The following is a 25,904-nucleotide window of genomic DNA, read 5'->3' as shown; positions in this document are numbered from 1 at the left end:
GGCATGGCACAATCTGGTTGATACTTTAAAACCTTGCTCTCGCCTCTGGTCAGGAGAGGCTGAAGAGTGGTCAGGAGGTGGCTGGAGGTGACAGTGCCTAGAGAAGGGTGAGGATGAAGGGGGTTGAGCTGCACTTTAAAGACAGAGCCAACATGACTGATGAGTAAGCACAGGCATGAGAGAAAAAGAGAAAGAAAGCCGCACCTGCCGTTTGCTGGGGTGCTGGAGAAACAGGCGCTCGTTCACGCCAGTGAGAATGTGACGAGGTGCAGCAGCTGTGGAAGACAGTATGGTAGCTCCTCAGTAAACTGAAACTAGAATGGCAGTATAATCCAGCAACTCCACTTCTGGGCATATGCCAGAATTGAAGACAGGGACTTGAATAAATATTTGTACACATATGTTCATAGCAGCATTATTCACAATGGCCAGGAGGTAAAAGCAACCAAAGTGCCCACCAACAAGTGATTGGTACACAAAATGTGACATGAACATACAAGGGACTATCATTCAGCCTTAACAAGAGAGGCAGTTCTGGCCCATGCTTCAATATGAATGAATCGTGAAGTCATTATGCCAAGTGAAATAAACCAGTGACAAAAGGAAAAATAACTGTATGGTTTCACCTATCTGAGGCCCTCGAGTGAAGTTCACAGAGACAGAGTAGGATGTAGGATGGCGGGTGCCAGGGACTGGGGGAGGGGTGGGAGTTAGGGTTTAATGGGGTCAGGGTTTCAGTTGGGGAGGATGGAAGAATTCTGGAGATGGACTGTGGGGATGATTGCACAACAGTGTCAGTGTGCTTGATGCCGCTGCACTGTGCACCTAAAAGTGGTTAAATTGGTAAGCTTTTTGCTATGTATGTTTTACCACAATTTAGAAAATGGTATTAAAAAAGAATTAACATAAATCCTATCCAAACTCTTTTTATTTTTTTAGAGGGGGGAGGGAAAGAGGGAGAGAGAGAATCTCAAGCAGACTCCATGCTGATTGTGGAGCCCGACGTGGGACTCCATCTCATGACCCTGAGATCATGACCTGAGCTGAAATCAAGACTCGAACGCTTAACGGACTGAGCCAACCAAGTGCCCCCTATTCAGATTCTTTCAAAAAGTAGAAGAGCAAACACCTCCTGACACATCCTGTGATGCTGCCATTGTCCAAATACCAAAGGCAGGCAAAGATGCCACAAAAAAAGAAAACTACGACCAATGTCCCTGATAAATATATAGTAAGAATCCTGAACAAGATACTAACAGACTAGTTCCAACAACACATTAAAAGGATTATACACCATGATCAAATGGGATTTATCCCAGGAATGCACGGATGCATTGTCAACATACAAAGATTAAGCAATGTGATGAGGAAAAAACCCACATGATTATCTCATTGGTGCGGAAAAGCATTGGACAAAATTTAACACCCTTTCATGACAAAAACACTTAGCAAACTTGGAGTAGAAGGGAACATCCATAACATGATGAAGGACATGTATGAAAAACTACAGTTAACATTATACTCAGTGGTGAAAGACTACAAACTTTTCCCCCAAACAGCAGGAATTAGACAAGGATGCCCACTTTTTTTTTAATTATGTTAATCACCATACATTACATCATTAGTTTTTGATGTAGTGTTCCATGATTCACTGTTTGCATATAACACCCAGTGCTCCACGCAGAACGTGCCCTCTTTAATACCCATCACCAAGGATGCCCACTTTTTATCACTTCTCAACATCGTGCTGGATGTCCTAGCTAGAGCAGTTAGGCAAGAAAAAGACATAAAAAGCATCCAAATTGGAAAGGAAGAAGTAAAGTTATCTCTATTTGCAGATGATACTATTCTATATGTAGAACATGCTGAAGAACACACACACACACACACACACACACACACACACACTAATAATAATAATGAGTTAATCAAAGTGTCAGGGTATAAAATCAACACATAGTAAACAACCAGAAAAGGAAATTAAGGCAATAATTCTATTTCCGGTGGCACCCAAAAGGATAAAATACCTAGGAATAAATAAATACCCATGGAAATGAAAACTTGTACAGTGAAAACTGCAAAATATCACTAAAATGAGTTAAAGAAGACCTAATTAAATGGAAAGACATGCATGTCCATGGATCAGAAGACTTAATATTGGTAAGGTGGTAATGTCCCCACAAAGTGAGCTCTAGATTCAGTGTGATCCCTGTCAGAGCTCCAGTGGCCTTTTTACAGGAATGAAAAAGCTGATCCTCAAATTCATATGGAATGGCAAGGAGCCCCAAATAACAAAAAATCTTGAGAATTAAAGACCAAGTGAGAGAACTAATATTTCCCTATTTCAAAACTTACTATAAAGGTACCATGAGTAAAAACAATGTGGCTGAAGAGATACTTTTCCAAAGAAGACATACAGGTAACCAACAGGTACATGTAAAGGTGCTCAGCATCACTGATCATCAGGGAAATGCAAATCAAAATCCTGAGAGCCAAGATATGGAAACAACCTAAGTGTTCATCAACAGATGAATTAGATAAGGAAGATTTGGTGTGTGTGTACACACGCACACACGCCCACATTTTTCAGCAATGGGAAAGGAGGAAATCCTTCTGTCATTTGTGACAACACGGATGGATCTTGAGGGCATTATGCTAGGTGAAAAAGGCCAGACAGGGGAAGACGCGTACTACATGTATAACTTATATGTGGAACTTTTTTTAGAGGTCAAACCGTAGGAACAGAGAGTAAAAGAGTTGTTGCCAGGGACTAGAGAGTTGGGGAAATAGGGAGACGTTGGTAAAAGGGTACACACTTTCAGCTATAATATGAATAATGTCTGAGGATGTAAAGTAAAACATGGTGACTATAGTTGATAATACTGTATTGTATAATTGAATTTTTCTGAGAGTAGAACAAAAGTGTTCTACCAAAAAAAATAGGTGATGGATGTGTTAATTAGATGGTAGGAATGATTTCACAATGTTTATGTATGTATATATACCACAATATGCACTTTAAGTCTCTTATAATTATGTCAGTTATATATATCTTAATAAGGATGATACCGGGGCAGTATGGTATTGGCATAAGGATAGACCAGTGGAGTGGGATGGAGATTCCGGAAATAAATCCAAATATCTATGGACAGTTGATTTTTGACAAGGATGCCAAAGTTGTTCAGTATGGAAAGAATAGTTTCTCTAAGACATGGTGAAGAGACAACTGGATGTCCACATGCAAAAAAATAAAGATGGACCCCTACCTCAGCCCATATACAAAAAGGAACCCAGAATTGATGAAAGAGCTAACACTACAAAACTCTTAGAAGAAAGCATAGGGGGCAGAACTTCATGATCTCGGATTTGTCAGAGGATTCTTAGATTCAACACCAAAATCACAAGCAACAAAAGAAAAAAATAAATTAGACTACTCAAAATTAAACACTTTTGTGTGTCAAAGGGGAGTATAAAAGATGTGAAAATACAATTTAAGGAATGGGAGAAAATACTAATCCATATATTTTATGAGGGGATAATATCCAAAATACATAAAGAACTCTTAGAACGGTACTACAAAAGACAACCATATAAAAAATGGGCAAAAAATCAGAATACACATTTTAGCCAAGAAGATATACAAAGTGGCCAACAAGCACATGAAGACATTCATCACCTTTGGGCATTGAGGAAACTCAAAACCACACACTTCCTTCACACTCACTAGGATGGCTATAATGATAATTTTTTTGGGGGGGTGGCTGCATACTAACACAACTTGGTAGTTTTTATTGTCTAGGACAATGGTCACAGACCACAAAGACTCGGGAAGACCCAATGCTTGGGCCCAACAAGAGACAATACTCTCCCTCGCAGTTCAGAGTCCCCTGGGCTGTAAGGGGACAGGCTTTTTCTTACGTGGCTCTGGTAGAAGGTCCATGACTGTACTCAGTACAAGAAGAGCCACAGCTGAGTCTACTTATGTGGGGGTGGGTGGATAAGGTGGCCATCCTCATTTCCATTACTCGGGTGCAACCCTGAAGACCCGGATGTGGATGGCCGAGTTGTTGCGGATGCGGGTCAGCGGCTCTCGTGTATCAGTCTCTGGTTCCAGCTCATCGACAAGCTCCACGGTGGAGGTATTGGCAGCCACCTGCAAGGACCCGAAGCTGCCTGCCTGAAGCTGTAGGGCAATGCTGATGACATGGTTGATGGTCAGGCCCAAGCCATGAATGTAGATCTCACTGCATGAATTCTGACCCCGAGCCCCTCCGTCCAGAAGCTTTTGGCAGCAGGCCAACTGGGCCTTAAAGTCAGTGTTCATGTTGACATAAATGTCATTGGTCCTCCAGGGCAGGTGGTGGGGGAGCCGCTTCCGAAGGGTATACTCCACCGGGTCCAGCTCAGCCTCGACGGCCCCGCGGGGCTCTCGGTTTTCTGCCATGCTGTGTGCCACTCTCCAGTCCACAGTCCCCTTCCCGAGCACGCGGCCCGCTCCGGGCCAAGCCACTCAAGCGCTGCGCCCACCCGCTCGGACTGAGCGCGCGGTGCCGGACACGCAGGACCGAGGAAGAGAAGAAAAGCCGCGCGCCGGAGGATCGCGAGTCTGTGGCCGCCCTTACGGCTCAGGGATCCTGAAAGATAATAATTTTTTAATGGAAAATAACCAGCATTGGCAAGGACATGGAGAAATAGTAACTCTTGCACATTGTGATAGGAATGTAAAATGTAGCAACTTTTGTGGAAAACAGTTCAGCCCAAAGTTGTAAACAACCCAAATATCCATCAATGGATGAATAGATAAACAAACTTGTATATACCTACCATGGAATATTATTCAGCCTTAAAAAGCAATGAAGTTCTGACCCAAATGAATGGCTGAGCCTCAAAAAATCACGCTAAGTGAAAGAAGTCAGGCACAAAAGGCCCTATATGGTTCTGTATTGTAGGATTCCTTTTATGTGAAGTACCCCAAATAGACAAGCCAATAGATGCAGAACAGAGATTGCTAGGGAACGGGAGAAAGGGGAAATAAGTGAGTGACTGCTTACTGTAGGAGGCATTTTCTGGGGTGATAAAGAATTTTTGAGGGGCACCTGAGTGGCTCAGTCATCAAGCGTCTGCCTTCGGCTCAGGTCACGATCCCAGGGTCCTGGGATCGAGTCCCGCATCGGGCTTCCTGCTCCGCGGGAAGCCTGCTTCTCCCTCTCCCACTCCCCCTGCTTGTGTTCCCTCTCTCGCTGTGTCTCTCTGTCAAATAAATAAATAAAATCTTTAAAAAAAAAAAAGAATTTTTGAAACTAGAGAGGTGGTTGCATCATATTGTGAATACACTAAAGCCCCCGAGTTGTACTCTTCAAAATGATTAAATGTATGTTATGTGAATTTCAACTCAATTAAACAAAAAAGAAGCTGAGCTTTTGGCCTCTGGAGTCCAAAGTACTAACTCCAAAGTCACTGTTTTCCTTGAAGGCTGGCTAGGTGGGGAAGAGGGTGGTGATGGGAGGTGGGGCGGGAGGGGTGCCAACATGAATTAGGGTAGGGCAGCAGAAGCAGGGAGTGGGAGGGACCTGGGTTAGTTTGCGGCACCCAGAACCCCGGGGTAGGAGGCTGGCTGCTGCAGGGGCTGGTGGTGGTGGTGGTGGTGCAGGGGAGGCCCAGAGGCTGGGGGGAGCAGGGCTGGATGGGCTCTGGCTGAGTCAGACTGGCCTCCGCTGCCATGATGGTTTCGCACACACTTTGGCTGGAGGGTAAGGGCTAGCGTAGAGGGCGGGCTGAGGTCTCTCTACGTCACCCCTTCTCCTTCCTGTCCTGCAGATGTTGAACCCCTTTGTGGCCGTGATCATGGACAATTTTGAGTACCTTACACGGGACTCTTCCATCCTAGGGCCTCACCCCCTGGACGAGTTCATCCGGGTCTGGGCTGAGTACGACCCGGCCGCATGGTGAGTGGCCCCCGTGTTCTGTGGTCCTCAGGGTGGTCTGTGCCACGGATCTCGGGACAGGGCTGGGTGGCTTCAGACCTGTGTCATGTGGCACATGTTTTGTCAAACCCCTTCAGGTTTTGGCAGGGTCTGCAGAGGGTGGTGCCAGGTCCCCTTCTAGGTGGCACGCTCCTTCTCATGCCCACAGTGCTCTTACACAGCTCCCTGGGCTGAGAAATGCTCTGTGAGACCCTTAGTCCAGGCTTAGGAGGTTCCAAGGGGTCTGTGAGGCTCAAGTCTCTTACCAAATGGGAGTGTACTGTCTCCTCACAGGTCTGTCACATGAGGGGCATGGAGGGCTCAAGGGAGAGGGTGTGGACACAGCAGGAGGGCCTTCCCTTGGGGCCTCACCATCCTCATGAAGCTTGGAGGCCTTCATGGCAGAAATGACATTCTTCCCGCCCATGGGCTCAGGCCTCTCCCTCTCTGCCATCTCTTGGGAACAGGAGCCAACATGCACCTGTGTCCCCAGCCCAGGCTGCAAATAGCGGGCGCTTGGTGAACTTTCACTGAAATTAAAGGAGCTACCAGGAAGGGTCTAGTATGTTGAAGACCCTTTGGTCATGGTGGGAAAGGGTTACTGTGTTGCATTAAGTGAGGGGTAGTTTGTTTCCAGACAGAGCAAGTATGTCATGAGGGGACTGGCTTGCATTAGAAGGGTGTTCCGTGATCCATGGGAGAGTCCTGCACACCCAGGACACATACTCTTATCCTCGGGGCTAGCAAAGCAGCATGGACTCACCATCTGCCCATTTGTCTGTTCCTTCATCACTCGCTTCTTCATTTGCTTATTCATTCATTCATTCATTCTCTCAAGCAGATACTTGAGTAGTTATTCAGGGCATGCTCTCTGCAAGGCCAACACAGGACATGGAAGGGCCAAGACACCTGGCTGCTGGGGAAGGCACAGGCTGGCTCATCGCCTCGCTCATGGTGAGCGCTCAGCAGACATGAATGTGAATGAACCAAGTGCATCAGTAAACGGATGGGCATCCGTCCCTTCCCACGCTCGAAGGGAATGAGAAGACTGTGAAGATGGGGTGTAGCCACTTCCCACTTCCTCTCTCCAAGGCTCCCAGCCTGCCCGTGTCCCCCTCGCACAGCTCTGTGTTTGGTCACCCCTTGCGTGGTAGAGGCCTGGAGGAGATGGTCAGTGTCGTCGTGGTGAGGACCCTACTGCCCACAGTTTTTCCCTAAATTGGAGCTCAGCAAGGGGATTGCTCCAGAGCTCTCTGACCCTCAAGCCCCTGGGAGCTTGGCTGGGCTCCCCCACCCTCCTCTCATCCAGCCTTCCCGGAGCCCCTACCCCATCATGTGAGGATCCAGAAGAGGCTGTATGAGACCCTTCCCAGGCTGGGCAAGTCCTGAAACCACTGGTAGCACCAGCAACCCTAGGGCATTTCCATTCCTGTAGTGTCTCTGGGTGTTTTCCATTGTAGTGAAAACTGAATAATTTTCACGCAGTGCAGAACAAGCATGGATTTATTTATGTTTCATGGTGTAGGTGACCGGTTTTGTGGCCTCGGAGAGTCCTGTCATTTTGCTGATGCGTCAGCACATCGGTCCTGCAGTGCCCAGTGTCATTCTGGGTCAGGGGTAGGTGTGGGTTCTCTGGTCAGGAGGGCCCAGTCAGGTCAGAGAGCAGGAGAGACTCCAAGTGAGGCAGGCTTGAGGCTCATTCTAGGAGAGTCATCTGCACCGTGGTCTCAAGAGATGCTGCTGTTTCTGGGCACATTGTTTCCAGTATATGTGCTGCCAAAGGGAGGACCGGGCACGTTGTTTCTAAAGGGTGTGTTGCAGGGAAGCAGAGATGCTGTATGGGCAGTATGTTCATAGGTGCACGACAAAGGCAAGTCAGTGCAGGCCTGTGAGAGGGGAGGACTTCCCCCCAATCTTTATGAACTGTAGACCCAGGGCTACCCCTAGTCCAGCCACAGGTGGAGCAGAATTTGGACATACAGGGAATGGACTTGGGCCAGACTGTGGTTTTGTGATGGTGCACAGGGGGCTCAGACTGTTTCCCAAATCCAGAGTTCTGAAAATGGGGCCTCTGGAAGGCAGGGGCCATTGGGAGTGGGGTAAAGAAAGTGCTGTGGAAGAGTAGACAGCAAATATAAGCGTCACCCCAGAGGTGGCATCTGTGAAATAGCACACAAGACCATGGTCCAAAAGTAGCATAAATGTGACCCGCAACTAACACTCAGACTTGCTGCTCCCAAGTGGCCTGGGCTGAAAACATAGCCTGCCTCCAGATGGCAGGGGATAGGGGAAGGCCCAGCAGAGGCAGCTGAGGAGACTGAGTCCTGGGCACAGGAGCGAGGGTGCTTTGAGCCCTTCCTAGCCTCCGTGGCCGATGTAGGGATGTGGTCCGCTTTATATCCCAGGTGGCCACTCTGCTGTCTCCTCGTTCTTGGAGAGACTTAAAGAACAACAAAACTTTGTGAAATTTCCCAAGCTTTCATATGTGTGTACGGCTCTGTGGGTGTGTGCACAAGTGTACACATGTGTGCGTGTTGCATATGTGCACGGGTGTGTTTCTGTGCACATGTGGCATGCGTACATGCACGTGTGCAGCAGACATACATGTGTGCATGTGCGCACACGCACATGGTTTGTGTGTACACGTACGAGTGTGCACACGTGATTGTGCAAATGTGTGAGTGCGGGGCATGTGTGCACGCGTGTGTGCATGGGTGTACATGCACATGGTTTGTGTGTACGCGTATGAGCGTGCACACGTGTGTGCAAATGTGAGTGCAGTGCATATGTGCACGTGTGTGTGCTTGTGTGCACGTGTGTGAATATGCAGCAGACATATATGTGTACATGTGCGCACACGCACATGGTTTGTATATATGCGTACGCGCGTGCACACGTGATTGTGTGCAGATGTGTGCAGTGCATGTGTGCACGTGTGTGTGAATGCACGTGTGCATGGGTATACACGGGCGTGCATGCTTGTGTGTGCACATGTGTGTGAGTGCAGGTGTGCATGGGTATGCATGTGCACATGTGCGTGCACACATGCCTGCGGTGGGGAGATGAAGAAGGCGTGGGGTTGTTGCTTTATGGTGCCGCCTTCTCCCATCTTCCCCGTTGCCTCACTTGGTGAAGGGTAGAGAGTCGAGAGGAGAATCACAATCACACCTGTAAGCGATCTGTCTACTCATCTTTGTGTTCATCCATCTGCCCAGTCATCATTCCTGAGCATCCGCCGTGTGCTGGGGACCAGGGGTGTGTAGGTGAAGCAAGCACGTGCTCTCGGGATGCTGAGTCCAACGGGACTGTGGGAGAACAGAGGAGCCATAGTGTGAGCCCGGGGTGTTCGAGGAGGGAGAAACCCCATCTGGCCGGTGAGTCAGAGGAGGTGGCATTTGAGCCAAACTGAAGAGGGCGGGATGGATTGAGCTCTAGAGACGAGGTTGGGGCCGGGGCTGAAGGGAAGGGGCTGTGATTGTGTCTGATGGAGAAGAGAACGCATTGCAAAGGGGCTGGAAGGGCGGCTGGGACAGGTTGAGAAGGTCTTGAAATTTGGGATAAACAAGGAGCTTTGACTTTGCTTTACAGACAGCGAGGACAGTTTTTTGCATTGCAGTGACAGTATGGTGCCCCCACTTTCCATCTGCTGCCGTGTGAGGGATTCGATGGTGGAAGAGAGAAGATGAGCCAGAGAACAGGCTGTGAATTGGGTTGGGTGATTATTGGGGCTGGGGGCTTCACCATGCTTCCAGACCCTTCGTCATGATCCTTTAGGTCCAGTGAGGTAGCAAGCACCTTGGGTGAGGCCAAAGTGGGGCTTCCTCTTTCTTCCCTCTTTTGCAGAAATGACTTGGAGCTGACTGGACAGGAAAGAGAAACGTCGGTGTTGGCCAGGGTGCCCACCCTGGGACTAGGGGGTCCTTAGCCGGGCCAGCAGACTCCAGGAGATGCAGGAGGTAGAGACGGTCAGGAGAGCCAGGCGTGGGGTCTCCAGAACTCAGGGAGCGAGAGCAGGGGCTGCCAGAGAGGGTGGGCGAACAAGACCCGGGGGGAGGCGGACCAGTGGTTGCAGTGCGTGCACAGTGGGGGCTTGCGACAGGGGCCAGCACTGGTTCTGTATGGTGTGCCTCCTGCCCGCGTCAGGCTCTGGAAATGGTCTTGGGATTGCCCTGCCTCCCGGGGCTTTCTGAGCCCCAGGATTCCCTGCAGGGAGCTGCCTGTCCAGCCGCCCGGCTCCTCTTCCTGTCGCAGGCTGGGCGGGCGGGCGGGACGGGCTCATCGTGCCTTGGTTGCCATAACCTGTGACATTTCCTTTCCACTTGCCGGGTTCATTGTAAGGATATGTACAGTTTGTTGCGTTGTATTGCGCCACCCGTCGGCTTAGGGAAGAACTGCCCTTGTAGGTTGGCCTACAAGGTTTGCAACTCAGAGCCTCCATGGGACATACCCTTCCCTGCCCGAAATGCAAACACAGCGCACACTCCCTGCCTGGTTTGGGAATGAGGACACCTCACCTCTCTTTCCTCCTGCCCTGCCCCGCCCCGCACTCCAACCTCCTGGACGCTCTGGTGCCCCCTCTGATCTCCCGACCCCTCCCGCTGGCTGGGGAGAGGCCGCCTTCTGAGGCGGTGCACACGAAGCTTGCTGGCTGGGCCTGGAGGGCAGGGGTCGGCTGCTGGGTGGGAGCTGGGGGCCAGGCCCTGCCTATGCCCGAGGAAGCAGCTGTCTTTCCCGGCTTTGCCTCCAGGCTCTGCAGGGTGGGCTAATGGTCAGACAGGCTGGAGGCCAAGGGCCCCAGAGGAGGAGCGCATGGGCACAAGCAGGCCAGGAGGAGCGGCCCCTCCCAGTCTGAAGAGCCTGACAACCGAGGGGCTTCTGGTCCCCGAGGGAGGCGAGGACAGAGGCAGTGGAGGCCCAAAGACGGGCCCTCCTGCTTCACCTCTGGATCGATCCACTCAGCCAAGGCTGGGAACCCTGGGAGGAGGGCCAGGCCCTGGGGCAGCTGTGCCTGCCAGGAAAAAGCTGTTGCCTTTCTCTCCTGGGTGGCCTGAACCCGACCTCGTCTCTGGGACCCCAAGCAGGTCCCATAGGCAGGTGTCCCCAGGGGTGGAGGTGAGGCTGCAGGCCTGGTGGCCTGTCTACCTCGGAAGACACAGTCATCGGCCCCCAGACACCTCCCTGGATCTGCAGCCTTGTCCCGTGTGTTGGGGCCAGCCCTGTCCCTGGTGTGGACAGGAGGGTGCAAGTGGCTCCAAGCCACACCCCACCCCAGCTGCCCACCACGCCCCTGCCCCCTCCACCCCCCCCATCTCCCATTTCCTGCCCAGCCCTGACTCCCAGCAGCAGCCCCGCCCTGGGCGGCCTCCGGTGTCTCTGGGCTTGGAGCAGGACTCAGCGGTCAAGTTTGTCTCTAGAGCCTCGGGGCTCCCCCAGCTCTAGTTTTCTGGCTTGTTGTAGAGTTTTCTCCACTTCTTTAGCCTCTAGGCTAACTTGGAAGCAAATTGAGCGTGACGGAAAGCTATGTTTCTGCCGTGGTTCTCGGGCCGGCCTCATTAGTCACGTAATTCTGTCTGCCGGCTCTCCCGGCATGGTGAAACAGCTCTTCTGATTTGGCATTATCTGTGGTTTCTAAAAGTGTAAAATCAGAAGTTGACAACCCAAAGCCACCCCGATGCAGCCCTTCCTCATCCCTCCGTGTTCATTAGCTCAGATGTCACCCCTGCCCGCTGCCCTGCGTGGGGCTGGAGTGTGGAGGTGAGGCTGGGAGGGGCAAGGAGGGGATCGGGTCAAGCAGAGAAGTCCCTCATTTTACGTATTTTGACTTTTGGCGTGTAATCGGACGCTGGTTAACTGGATCTGTTTTCTCGTCTGCTTCCTCCCCCCACCCCCTCCCGCCGCACCCCTTCCTGTGGACCCCACCCTGCCTCTGCCTCTCTGGGCCGGGTGTCCAGTGGGCGCATCAGTTACAATGACATGTTTGAGATGCTGAAACACATGTCCCCACCCCTAGGGCTGGGGGAGAAATGCCGTGCCCGAGTTGCATACAAGGTAGACCCCGACCCTGCACCCCGAGGCTGGCTGTGCTGGGGCTGGTCTCCCGTCTCCTCTCGGGGCTTGTCCGTCTGTCTGTCTGCCGCTCTGCTGTCTCACTGTTTCTTCCTTTTCTCTGCTCCAACCATGTCCTCTACCTTCCCAGACAGAGGGACACAGATACCATGATGGTGTCTGCACCTGCCCCTTGTGCCCGCAGGTGTGCCCCCTTGAGAGCCCCTGAGAGGCTCAGGAAGACGGAGCCAGAGCCCTCCACCTGCCTTTTTTCCTTTCCTTCTCTTTCCCAGAAATGAGGGGACAGACCACCTTTCAGACAGAAGCTGTTTTTGTTCCGGGCTCAGGACCGCACTCAGCTTCTCTGTCCCATAAGCACCTGATGAGGGTGGAGGTATCCAGCCCTTTGGGTCTGAACCTGGGGTAATAGGGGCCTGCAGGGCCTCTGGCACTTCTGAGGAACCCCCACTCAGCTCCGCACATGCAGAACTTCCCCAGGTCTGGGCTGCTGTCAGCCTGGGGAGGCAGCATCCCCAGGGCTTTGTAAGTTCCACAGCGGGAAGGAGGCGCTGTGGCATTAAGAAGGAAAGGATGCCAGGGAGAGGCATTCTGCTGTAATTCCTGGGGCTTCAGAGACTGCTGCAGGGTAAGGACAGGTAGTCCCATGCCCCCTCCCTCCATCGCTGAGGAGCCCAGGAGGCTGAGCGGCAAGGAGGTGGTAAACTGAAGGACATCTCCAGGCCTCCCTCCTTGGGGGGCGGGCAGGTCACATGGCCCAGCCCCAAGCCTGCTCCCACCTGCCCCATGTGCCCTTTGGTGTGTAGGCACCTCCCATCCCTCCAGCACCACCCCCCACTCGTCGCCCCGCACAGAGAGCCCTGCTGCAGCTCCCATTGCTCCCAGAAAACAGAGCCAGCCCGAGTCGTGCGGCTCCACCAGCATGTGTCTGGAGCCTCTCTGCCACCGCCCTCTCTCTGAGCGAGCTTCCCAGCAGAGCTTTCCTCTCTCTGGTTCTGTCCGTGCTGTCTGTCTCTGTGCTCTCAATCTGGGCCTCCCTCTGTCACCTGGCTCAGCACAGCCTTTGGAAGCTAAGTGGCTCCTTCAGGCCATCGGCAGATGCCTCTGCTGTCCTCCTCAGCCCTCCCCTGCCTGGCATGCATGTTGCGCCTGCCTGAGGCCTGCATGCAAGACTGTAGCTTTGTTCCCAAGGAGGAGAGTTCTGTCCACACTGATACCTGGGGCCAGGCTGGGCATGCAGGGCTCTGATGGGCTAGCCTTTAGGGCCCCTCCCCAGCTGTGCTGGCCAGTTCCAAGGTTCTGGTCATGAATAGACCAGGGGAGGCCTCAGGGTGGGTAGGAATGGATGGGCTTGGGGAGCTGGGTAGGGTCCAGGAGATGCTCAGAGTGCTATGACCAGGAGGTCCTAGGCCCAGGGCAGAGATGCCTGTCTGTTTACCCTGGCCTTGTCCTTCTGCCACTTCCAGAGATCCCTGCCCTTCTAGGGCCTGGACAGGCAGAGGAGAGCCTCTGGTGAAGGTGCCCTGGACAGAGCTCTCTTCTTTTGGAAATCACCTGCTTGCCCACCCTTCAGGCTGGGACCGGACTCCCTGACTTCCCTAGAGAGGAATCCCTCTGCCTCTCCTCCTGCCATCGGTGCTGGTCTACAGGGACCCTGTGCTCTGGAAAGCCGATTTTCCTGGTGTGCATCACAAAGGTGATGTGTGAGGTCCTGGGACCACGATTCGATGTGCCAGGTGGGGCTTTGCCAGCATTCAGGGGGGCAGAGTCTGGGCTCGTGTCTCTAGCCACCTGGTCTCTACTAGGCCGAGGATTGGATCTAGGGCCCAGACACTGGGGGCAGGGCTGGGGGCCGGGCTGGGGGCCCCCCCTAGAGGGGAAGAGAGGCTGCTCTGTCATGGGATGTGGGCTTGGCAGAGGACAGGCACAACCCGGGGAGTGGTCCTGTGCCCCCTTCTCTAGCTCTGTCTTATGGTAGACGACAAGAGAGTGGTGAGAGAAGACAGGTGGGTCACGGTGCCCCTAGGGCTCTACCTGGTCAGCTAGGTGACCTCCCAGGCTGAGACCATGCCAGACACACCAAGGGTACTTTTCTTCCTGGACACCACCTAAGTTCTCAGAGCCTCAGGCTCTGGGCAGCTGCTGGCTATACCCGGAGGTCTGTGGTACAGACACACATCTGTCTCCCGCTCTTCTGTCCTTGAAAAATGAGGAGAGAAAAGGGGCTGTTCACCTGATGCGGAAACAGGGAGCAAAGCAGCAGGGCACTGCTCCCAGTCTGGTCCGAAGTACTTTTACTCCTGTGCAATGGCCCTGAGCCTCTCCCTACCAGCCTCCACGCTGGCCCTGTGCAGTACCATCTGTTCTGGGTCCTTCTGACTGGAAGGTGCTGGTTGCCTCTTCCAGGCCCCCTGGCTGGGTGGTGAGAGGCAGAAGCCTTCCTGGGGTGAAGGGATGCCTCACTGGGAGTGGGAGCTCAGAGCTGTGCTCTTGGCTAACCCGCCCCTTGTCCAGTGCTCCAGGCTGCCGGTGGAGGAGATGACGTTGGGCAGAGCTGTAAGGACAGGGGTCTTCCCTCCTGTCTGTGGGCCATCCCAGGGTGCCTCGCCTCTGTTCTGCAGCCCAGATCCCTCCCTCTTCAGCCCAGGCCCCACGCCCCTTATTCCAGCCTTGGGCAGGGGTCCTTCTGGCTAAGCATGTGCCTGTTCTTTCAGAGGGATCCAGGCTTCTGGCTTGGTGCTATGCTACAGTCTTTACCTGGACTTCTATTTTTCCGCAGCTAGGAGAAGGAGGGACTGCTCCAATGGGGGGGTGGTCCAAGGGTGAGTGTGAATGCTGGCAAAACTCCCAGCCACCCAACTTTGCCTGGGCGCCTGCAGAAGCCACCCCCAGGAGGTGAAGCCCAGCCTCTAGGGGCCTCCAGCACCTTGTAGTCCTGTGGTGGAGGGACTCTGGTAGGCCTGGCCCTGACCTGCTCCCCTTGTGTCTAGCTCCTGGTTCGCATGAACATGCCCATCTCCAATGAGGACATGACCGTCCACTTCACGTCCACGCTGATGGCCCTCATTCGGACTGCACTGGAGATCGAGTTGGCTCCAGGTGAGCAAGGCAGCATCTGCGGAGGGCACCAAGCCAGGACCGGGCGGTCTCCCTCCAGAGCCACCCCCAGGTGGGTGTGCAGGGAAGGGGGGTGAGGAGGCTTGTCTGGAGATGACCAAGGACAGCTGCTCATGGCGCCTCTGTTGGGCACTGACCTCATCCCCTGATAACCGCCCTGCCTTTGAGCCTTGTAATGATCCCATTTTCATGTGCGGGAGCTGAGGTGCAGGTTAGATGACCTGTCCAGTTTACCCAGAGCATGTGACGGCAGAGCATAGGTTCACATGAGGTAGCACCCTTCCAGGGTGCAGCGTCTGTGTGCCTTCTGTCCGCTCCCCGTAGTGACCCCGGGCCCTGTCAGGTCCTCTCCTGAGCTGACTGATAGGACTGCATAGCCTGTGCCAAATCTAGGAGAGAATAAACCTCCAGTGTATCCTTTCCACCTTCACCCTCCTGTGAAAATTAGAAAAATTAGAGCCACCAGAGGGGATCTGCACTGTCTCTGCCCCCACACCACCCTCCTGGCTGCACTCGAGCCCTTGAGCTCAGCCGTTTCATTTGTAGCGGATGAGTCAAGGCCAGTTCCGTACCCTGCCCCCCTTGCCCTCTAGGTCCCGTTCTCATCATCTACCCACAGATGTCATGCCAGAAATTCTGCACCCTGCTTCTTGCCCTGTCAGTTTTTCCTCCCTATTGGATTCTTTGTATCAACATATAAACAAGCTATGATCTCTCCCATCTTTAAAAGGTTTTCTGCTCCCTCCATTGGCTTCCCTATGTTTATTCTTCCCCTCCTCGCGACCAACTCCTCGAGAGACTGGTCTGTATTGTCTGTCTGGTCTCTCTTGTTCGGTCTGCAGGTGGGTTTCCACTGCAATGCTGCTGGAGCCACTCTTGCTGAGCTGTTCGGCAACCTCCGTGTGCTCGGTCCTCATTTTACCTAATCCACAGCTCAGCCTTTCCTCCGTGGCCGCGTCCGCCCGCGGCTCGGCCCTTCCTCCGTGGTCGTGTAGTTCTTCTTGAATCCCTTTGATGTTTCCTGTTCTGTTTTCTCATGTCTCCCATCCTCTGAATGTCACGGTGCCCCTCAGACTGTTCCCTTTGCCACGTTCATCATTCCACCTATTTTCATGGCTCTAAATACTGGGAATTCCAACTTTGTGTTTTTAGTGCAGGCCTCCTCCTGAACTCCAGACCTGCATTCTGCATTCTCATGTGAATTTTTACTGTCTCCACTGGGAGGCCCAGGAAGCATTCCAAAGTTCACTTGCCCAAACTTGATCGCCACGTGTTCCCCATGATCTTTCCCGTCTCCATCAGTGGAAACTCTGTTCTTCCAGTTAGTCACTCAAGACAAAAACCTCTGGAGTCATTCTTACCTCCTCTTTCTTTCTTTCTTTTTTTTAAAATCCTTTTCCCAGTTTTGATCCATATATGATCTCCTGTCATATCTCTTGACTCCACCTTCATAATATACCAGAATATGATCACTTCTATGTCCTCTCCCACTGCTAGCTCCTGGTCCAAGCCCCTCTCTCACGTCTTGACTCGATTCTTAGAGTAGCTTCAGACTGGTCTGCCTCTGTTCTTGTCTGCCTGCAACAGAACAGCTAGAATGATCATGTTAAAAACCAAAGCAATAAAATTAATAAACCTCTGGCTAGACCAATCAAGAAAAAGAGATAGAAATAACCAATATAAGGAATGAAAGAGAGAACACCACTACAGGTCCTGCTGCCATTAAATGGATAACAAGGAAATTTTATGAACAACTTTCTGTCAATAACTTCAACAACTTAAATGAAATGGAAAAATTCCTTGACACCAAATATCAAGCTCATTCAAGAATGGATAACCTGAGTGGGTTAAAATAAAGGAAGAGAGAATCTGAGTAGCACTATAGTTATTAAAGAAATTAAATTATAGTTAAAAGCCTTCCAACAAAGAAAATCCCCGGCCCAGTTAGCTCCATAGGTGAGGTCCACCAAACATTTAAGGGGGAGATAATATCAGCTCTATATAAACTCTTCCAGAAAATAGAGAAAAAGAGGACATTTCTCAACTTACCATATTGTGCTGACATTGCTCCTACACCAAGATGAGACAAAGACATTATAGGAAAAGAAAGTGACAGATCAGTATCCCTCATGACTGTAGACACAAAAATATTCCACCCAGTTTTCTCAAACTGAGTCTGGCTGTATATATATCTATTTGCTTGATGACAAAAGTAGGGTTTATCCCAGGAATGCAAGTTGAGTTCAAGTATAAAAAATCAATCAATATAATTTAATATATCAAAGAAGTAGAACTATATGATCATCTCAATAGATGCAGAAAAAGCATTTCACAAGAATTCAGTATCCATGATTTTAAAAATTCTGCATAGAGTAGAAACTGAAGGAAGCCCCCTCAATCTGATCAAGGATATCTATGAAAAACCTTCAGCGAATGACACACTTAACAAAGAAAGACTAACCCCTTTTTCCCTAAGATCAAGAACAAAGGAAGGATGTCTGCTGTCACCATTCTTGTTCAACACCATACGTTAGGTCCTAGCCATTGTAATGAATTAAGAAAAAGAAATAGGCATACCAATTGGAAAGGAAGAAATAAAACTGCCTGTATTCACAACTGACATGATTATCTATGGAGAAAATCTGAAAGACTCTAAGAAAAAGTGAATAAAATGGAGGCATCTACGGGCCAAGGAATGCCAAGGATGGCTGGGAGCCACCAACATCTAGAAACGGGCAAGGAAGAATTCTTCACTAGAACATTTGGAGGAGGCACGGTCATGCTGGACACCTTGATTTTGAGCTTCTGGCCTCCAGAACTGAGATAATAAATTTCTGTTGTTTTAAGCCATTAAAAAAAGTAACTAAAACCATCCCCAAGTATAGAGCAAGGTCACAGGATACAAGGTCAGTGTGCAAGAAGCAAATGTATTTCTATATATTAGCAATTAACAATTGAAATGGGAAAAAGTTCCATTAAAATCACACCAAAAACATGAAGTACTTCTTTGTTGTTGGATAACTCTAAAAAGTATATATGTGAGATCTCTATGTTACAAATTTCAAAACATTGAAAGAAGCAAAGAAGATCTAAAAATTAAGCACTGCATCATCTTCATGCATTGGAAGATTCCATATTGTCATGATGTCAATTCTTCCCACATTCATCAATAGAATAAATGTTCACCCAATCAAAATCCCAACAGGTTTTTAGGTAGAAATGTACAAACAAATTCTAAAATGTATCTAGAAAAGCAAAAGAACTTGAATAACAAACAGTTTTGAAAAGAGAACAAAGAAAACTTACTCTACCTGAATCAAAGACTTTCTATAAAGCACGTCAATTGAGGTGTATCGTGTTGGTGACAGGACAGAGACATGGGTCAGTGGAACACAATAGAGACTCATACTTACATTGCCAATGGATTTTTGATGAAGTTGTAAAGGCAATTAATGAAGAAAAGATAATTTTTTCAACAAATGGTACTTGAAAAATTTAGACAACTATCCAGAAAAGGGAAAAATCTTGACATTTAGTGTCTTAGTCGGCTAGGGCTGCCAATAACAAAGAACCACAACTGAGTGGCTTAAACACAGAAATTTATTTCTCACAGTCTGGAGGCTGAAAGTCCAAATCAAGGTGCCAGGAAGGTAAGTTTCATTCCTGGGCCTGTTCTCTTGGTTTGTAGGGTGGTCACCTTCTCACTGTGTGCTCACATGGTCTTTCCCTGAGTGCATACAGAGAGTGAATGAATTTTCTGGTGTCTCTTCTCATAAGGACACTAACTCTCTGGGTCAGGGTCCCACCCTTCTGACCTCATTTCACCTCATTGCCTCCTTCTCGGTCTTATACAGTCACAATGAGGGTTCCGGCTTCAGCATGTGAACGGGGGCAGCACACAATTCAGTCCATAGCACATACCTTTTACCTCCTACAAAAATTAACTTGAAATTGATCATAGACATAAATGTAAAATGTAAAATTATAAAACCTCTAGAAGGAAACACAGGAGAGAGATTTTGGCAATTTTGAGTTTGGCAAAGATTTTTGAAGACACAAAAGGCATGAGCCATAAAAGAAAAATTGAGAAATTGAACTTTATCAACATTAAAAACTTTTGCTCTTCAAAAAGACATTTAAGAAAATGAAAAGACAAAGCTAAAGCATTGGTGAAGATATTTTTGAACCACGTATCTGATATAGGATCAGTTTCCAGAATAGATAAAGGTCTGTCACAACTCAGTAATAAGAAAATAAACAACCTAATAAAAATGGGTAAAGGATTCGAATAGACATGTCACCAAAAAATATATATGGAAGGCAAATGAACACCTATAAAGATGCTCAATATCATTAATCATTAGAGAAATCCAAAATGAAGTCTACGGCCATACCACCCTGAACGCGCCCGATCTCGTCTGATCTCGGAAGCTAAGCAGGGTCGGGCCTGGTTCGTACTTGGATGGGAGAAATCCAAAATGAAGCCATAGTAAGATAACACTATATGGTTATTAATATGACTAAAGTACTTTTCTAAATGACAATATTAAGTCCTGGTGAGAATGCATAATATGGAATTCTTGTGATCCTAGTTTGGCAGTTCCTTACCGTACGGCCCAGCCAGCCCACTCCCAAGTGGGAAGAAAAGAAAACATACATCTGCACAAAAACCTATATGCAAATGTTCACAGCTTTATTTCATAATCTCCTCAAAATGTAAGCAACTCAAATGCTCACAACTGGTGAATGGATAAACAAATTGGGGTCTATCCATACCACAAGGTAGTACTCCGCAATCAAAAGAAACAGGCTACTTATACACTCAACAACGTGGACTGAATCTCAAAGGCACCACGCTGAGTGGAGAAGTCCTACTCAAAAGCCAATACACCCGATGACGTTGTTTGTGTGGCATTCTGGAGAAGGCAAAACAGACCGAGACAGAAAACACACTAGGGATGGGACGGGGTGAGAGGAGGCCAAGGGGTCAGCTACAAAGGGAGCACAGAGGGACTTTGGCAGTGGGGCCATATACCATGACTCGATTGTGGGGTGGATGTGCGGCTTTATGGATTTACCAAAGTTCATAGAATGGGATAACTGAAAAGGGTGGATTTCATTGTAGGTACATTGTGCCATAGTAAACCTGATGCTAAAAAAAGATCAATCAGAGTATTTTATCCCTCTGCTTATCACGCTCTGCTGCTTCCTATCTCAACATCTGCTCCCTGCAACCCCTCACCCCCACACCCTGCTCAGTGAGCCTTGCCTTCCTGGCTGGTTGTGTGACACACCAAGGCCTTTGCACCCCCTGGTCCTTTTCTGCCTTCGGGGTCTTACACACACACCACCTTCTCATGAGACCTTTCCTGACTACCCTGTCCAAAATTTCAGCCCTCCTAATATTTCTCATCCCTCCCTACTTAAGCTTTTCCTGCACCCAACACACTAGGTTTTGAACTTACTGCCACTTTATTGTTGAGTCAAGCCACATGGTGCCACAAAGGTGGCTCCTTTGCTTTTGTTCCATCACCTAGAATAGTCCTTGGCATGGGAGGGTGCTCTCTTGATAGTTTTGAATGGCTGGACGAACAGCTGGACCGCCACCATATCCCTTCTCCACTCCCAGGGCCCACGCACACAGGCCTCTGTCTCTGCACGTGCCCATCAGGGACGCTCCGACAGACGCCGTGGCCGTGCTTCTCTCCGCTCTGCCCTTTCTCCTGGCACAGTCCTTGTCCCATTTCCCCTCACACCACACCTCTCTGTGCCGGCTCCCCCAGGGGGCCCATGAGACAGCTCCTAACATTTCTCTTCCCCTCCACACCCTTGTCCTGCCCCAGCCGGCACCAAGCAGCATCAGTGGGAGGCAGAGATGAGGAAGGAGATTTCCTCTGTGTGGGCCAATCTGCCCCAGAAGACCCTGGAGTTACTGGTGCCACCCCATAAACGTAAGTGAGGGCAAGAAATTCTCCTTGTTCACCCCCCTTTTGTGTCCCACCCAGAGGCAGAGCCAGGAGGTCTGGGCCAGGGTGACCTCGTCAATAGTCTAGACTTAGTTTCCACCTGCAGGGAGAACGGTCTTACCAGTGGGTGCACAGGGACTGTGGGAAGGGATTCCCTGGGCGTTATTCTGTTGACCACAGTCACCCACGTTCCTGGTGGGGGTGTATACTTAAAAAATCCAGAGAACAGCAGGGAGACTCCTACAGTTAGAGATGAGGTGCTTAAAGATTAAACCCCACATCCACTTCACTGGGAGGAGATGGAGGGCCCTGTGGAGAGTCAGTACAGCTCCAGAGGACACGTGCTCAGTGTCCACAGATGCAACTTCGGCCAAGCCCTGTGCCCTTCCCTGAGCATGTCCAGGAGTCCCTGTGGTGGAGGCTGTTCCCTTGCCCCCCACCTCCCCTTCCTCCTCCACACCCCACCCTCTGTTTTCTCTCCCTCCAGCCGATGAGATGACCGTAGGAAAGGTGTTCGCAGCTCTGATGATATTTGACTTCTACAAACAGAGCAAGACCCCCAGAGCCCAGATTCACCAGGCCACGGGAGGCCTGTCCCAGGTACCGAGTTCCAGGATTTCCAAGAAGTAAACCTCAGAGTCTGGCACCCCACATTGGCAAGGACCAGAGAGAATCAAACTGATGGGTCCATGGTCATGATTTCTTCCACTCATGACTCTGACTGGGCTGGTTTGGGGCCCCATCTTCCTGACGTCATCCTTCAAAGATAACAACTTTCCCACACATGCAGCCAAACCATCAGTGACCATACGTAGACTCTGTCTAGAAATTTGCCTGGTTTGGAGCTTACAGGGACATTCACCCATCGTGGGATGGGAAGTATCTGATGCCCACACCACATCCCCCGTTCCCCTGTCTGTTGCAGACACCCATTAGTGCCCCCCCACCACCCCCCGAGCCCTGAAATGTCCTTAGAATTCTGCTCAGTCCGGGCTCATGCAGCCTCTACCCATCAATCCAAGTTGATGATGAGATGAAACCTTTTACCATTTTTAATTGGATGAGGTCCCCAGATTTTGTAGGTAGGGATACTGAAGCTCCAAGAAGTGAAATGACTTTCCTGATGTCACTCACAGGCCAGGTTGGGAGTAAGCCCCCGCCTACCTCCTGTGTAGGGCTGGGGCAGGGCAGAAGGAGCACCAACCCATGCTGTGGGGTCAGGCCAGCTTTCTGGCACACCTGTCTGTGCCCTTAGAGCTCTTCCTCTCCCTGCGTCCCTTCTACAGATGGGCCCTGTGTCCCTGTTCCACCCTCTGAAGGCCACGCTGGAGCAGACACAGCCGGCTGTGCTCCGAGGAGCCCGGGTTTTCCTTCGGCAGAAGAGCTCTGCGTCCCTCAGCAACGGCGGGGCCGTGTGAGTACCTGGCCAGGGTGCGAGGTGCACGGAGGAGGCAGGACTCCTGGTTTCTCCCCCTCCCAGAGGGGCTCCCTGTAGGCTGTGCTGCAGGACATGGAGCCCTCAGGTCCCATCACCACTTTGGGAGACTGGCCTCTCTGTTCCACCCCGTGCCCACCTCCCCCCGAATGGTTCCCCGCAGATGCTGCCTGAAAGCTAGTCCAGGCGGGCTGCTGGAGCGGTCCATGGTGGACTCCAAAGCTAATTCCCAAAACGTTACATGGGTGCCTCTGATGGCACTGAGGTCAGTGGATTTAGACAGTCGGTGGTTCCCACTGTCACCTCCCATTGTGCGTGCCCATTTCCCTTTCCAGTGAGGGGCCTCTGCCTCTGCTTCCTCACTGCCCGTTGAAAATGATTTGTTTTGACCCCATTCTGTTGAGGCCCTGTGTGTGTCTAGTCTTCCTAACTCCTCTAAGACATTTTTCCTCAGATCTCCACTCCAGTAGTGATTTCTGAAGCAATCGTATTTTGTAGACAAATTGGTAACGTCCTTGTTACCTAACCCCTAACTCTTGCCACAATAATTCTTGGTAATGAACCACCCAAAACCAAGTGTTGCGAACTAACAGTCACCTACCTGTCTTGCACCGTGTGTCGCTGGGGGGTGGTAGCAGGCAGGCTCCTCTCAGCCACCCCCTCAGGGCCAGCAGGGTCCCAGGTCTGCTAACACCCTTATTGGCTAAAGGAAATCATTGGCTGAGCCCAAAGAGGGGGGCCTGTGCTCTGCCTCATACAGCAAGGGCTAAGGTGTGGGGCCTGGTACCAGGCTGGGCACAGCCTGCATGTTTAGGGCTCCTGATTTCCTCCTCATCTGTACATGTTTGGACGTTCTTTTCTGCAGCCTGGTTGTGGGTCTTGGACTGTTAATCAGGTAGGTTTCCCTGAGTACTACACTGCCCCTAACGTAGTGCTCAGGGCCTGCTGTGCACCAGTGTAGACAGGATGTCCGCCCTCTGCGTCATGCATGCTGTGCACATGTGGCCTCCCACTACTCCTGGGAGGCCCTGTCTAGGGCCGAGGAACCTGCCGGGTGTCCCTAGACCAGCAAGCGGTGGGCCCAGACCTCCCTCGGACTCATGTCCGGGGGCCCTCTCTGCCCATCTGCTCTGAGCCCTGGTACTGGGTCCACATCCCTTGCTGTGTGGCCACTTGAGAGCTTGTACTTGAAGGGCCTCATGCGTCTGGGCTGCTTCTAACCCAGAGTAGAAGGGGCCAGTATAGGTTCCTGGCAGGTTGGAGCCAGGTCCTTGGTGGGCCTTCCAAGGCCCACAGACCTCTGAGCCAACAGCACAATCCTCTCTTCTCTACAGACAAACCCAGGAGAGTGGCATCAAGGAGTCTGTTTCCTGGGGTACTCAGAGGACCCAGGAGGTACCCTATGAGGCAAGGACACCCCTGGAGCGTGGCCACTCTACAGAGATCCCAGTGGTGCAGCCAGGAAACCCGGGGAGGGCTCCCAGGGCTGGGGAGCCAGGCTGGGGATGGGGGATGAGATAAGGATTGGGGTGAGACAGGGATGGTGGGAGATGGCAGGAGTGTGGCGGGGAGCCCAGGATGGGGGGGAAGGTGAGAGTGGGGTGGGGGCCGGTGTGACTGCGGGCTGCTGTGTGCCCAGGCTGTGGACGTCCAGATGCAGAGCATGGCCCTGAGCGGTCCTGATGGGGAGCCCCAACCCGGACTGGAGAGCCAGGGACGCGCGGCCTCCATGCCTCGCCCGGCTGCAGAGACTCAGGTGGGTGGTCTGGGAGGGCCAGGGTCATGGGAGGGTGGGGGCGTGGGGGATGAGGAGCCCTGGCTTGGGGAGGGCTTGTGTCCCACGTGAGGGCTCCCTACCTGCACTGCGGCCTGGACACTGTCAGCCCCGTTGGGAGCTCCCAGGACGATGGTCTCAAGAGGTGCAGCCAGAGTCCTCGGAGGCCTGCCAGGAATCCCCACCACCCACCGGTGCTCAGCCTCCTGCTGTGGCCCTGGGGCTTCCGTCTCCCAGCCCAGTGTCCCTGACCCAGACTCTCCCTCTCTCTAGGACACCCCTCTCCCACGCCAGCCTGCATTGCCCCCCCGGCCCCCCCGCCATGCACACGGTGCCTCACAGCTTGGTCCTCCCTTTCCCCCATGGATGCTCTGGGGAGGACCTGCCCTGTTCTTTTTTTCTTTTAAAGATTTTATTTATTTTATTTGAGAGAGAGAGAGCACATGAGAGGGGGGAGGGTCAGAGGGAGAAGCAGACTCCCTGCTGAGCCTAATGCGGGACTCGATCCTGGAACTCCAGGGTCATGACCTGAGCCGAAGGCAGTCGCTTAACCAACTGAGCCACCCAGGCGCCCGACCTGCCCTGTTCTCTCTCTGGACTCTGGAGGTGGCACCACCTCCATCCCCTGCTCCTTCGGGGATGCTTTGAGTACCGAGCAGGAAGCTCCAGGGCAAGGGGGCTGTGGGCCCATTCACAAGGACTCAGAGAGGGGCCTGCAGACCTGAGGTTGTGTCAGGGGGCCCTGCTTTCACTTCCTGGGATGGTGAGGGGCTTTAGAGGGGCATGTCCTCCAGCCGGGGACCTTCAGTGTTTGCCTGCGGCTGGCTCTGTCCCTGCCTCCTTTTGTGGTTCCTGGTTCTGCACATTCCAAATGACTTCATTCTCTAAACTTGTCTCTGCCTCCCATTGGTGGTGGCTCCCGCCCTCTTCCCCTGCCTGAGCCTGGCCTGCTGGGCGGCCAGCTTGAGGATGCCGAGTGGAGGCTGTGGGTCAGCTCCCCTTGGAGGGCCCCTTTCCGCAGGTCCCGATTTCAGCCCAGGGCAGGAGCCCCATGGCCCTGGCCCAGCAGAGCCATCACACGCAGCCACCCCTCAGGGTTCTCCCAGCCAGGCCCGCAGCCTCCCTCTTCCTGGCATCCTCCCTGTCCCCCAGGGACACTGAGGCCAACAGCTCTCTGGGCCCCGCTGGCAGAGACGGACAGCACCTTGTGCAGCGTGCTCTGGGAGAAAGGGTGGGCCTGGGTGGGGAAGAGCTTTCTGGGGAGAGGGAGGGGCCTGGTGGTTCCTGAACCCCAGGCCTGCAGTGCCGCCCTGGAGCCTGCCCCAGGCCCCTCTTTCAGACTGTGTGCCAACCCACATCCCACCCGCAGCCGGCCCCCAACGCCAGCCCCAAGAAGTGCTCCGTCTCCACACTGGCGCCCCAGCGTCCCCACGTGGCTCATCTCTGCAGCGCTGCCCTGGACTGTGCCCCAGCCAGCCAGGCTCTGCTCCATCACCACCACCGCTGCCATCGCCGCAGGGACAGGAAGCAGAAGTCCTTGGAGAAGGGGCCCAGCCTGTCCGCAGACACAGATGGCAGTGCATGCG

General features: G+C 51.8%; 2 protein-coding genes across 2 annotated transcripts in view; one reads left to right on the top strand and one right to left on the bottom strand.

Moving 5' to 3' along the window:
- The window catches only part of LOC148164645 (voltage-dependent N-type calcium channel subunit alpha-1B-like), a 44,483-nt gene that overhangs the window by 17,176 nt on the left and 1,403 nt on the right, over nucleotides 1-25,904 (top strand). Inside the window, 10 exon segments of the mRNA XM_088021939.1 lie at nucleotides 5,818-5,945; nucleotides 11,915-12,011; nucleotides 15,017-15,125; nucleotides 20,987-21,094; nucleotides 21,597-21,709; nucleotides 22,396-22,523; nucleotides 23,879-23,996; nucleotides 24,117-24,134; nucleotides 24,184-24,300; nucleotides 25,688-25,895. Coding sequence (XP_087878065.1) covers nucleotides 5,818-5,945; nucleotides 11,915-12,011; nucleotides 15,017-15,125; nucleotides 20,987-21,094; nucleotides 21,597-21,709; nucleotides 22,396-22,523; nucleotides 23,879-23,996; nucleotides 24,117-24,134; nucleotides 24,184-24,300; nucleotides 25,688-25,895 — 1,144 coding nt within the window.
- LOC148164646 (ribonuclease P protein subunit p20-like) lies at nucleotides 4,022-4,444 on the bottom strand. The gene has a single exon (XM_088021987.1). It carries the CDS (start codon nucleotides 4,442-4,444, stop codon nucleotides 4,022-4,024), a length of 423 nt encoding a protein of 140 aa, XP_087878113.1.

Source organism: Eumetopias jubatus, unplaced genomic scaffold, assembly GCF_037043125.1.
Source record: "Eumetopias jubatus isolate StellerSeaLion01/CBP00866 unplaced genomic scaffold, mEumJub1_p1.0 scaffold_3, whole genome shotgun sequence".
NCBI lineage: Eukaryota > Metazoa > Chordata > Mammalia > Carnivora > Otariidae > Eumetopias > Eumetopias jubatus.
Note: the sequence above shows the minus strand (reverse complement) of the source record. Positions and strands in the feature narration are given on the sequence as shown.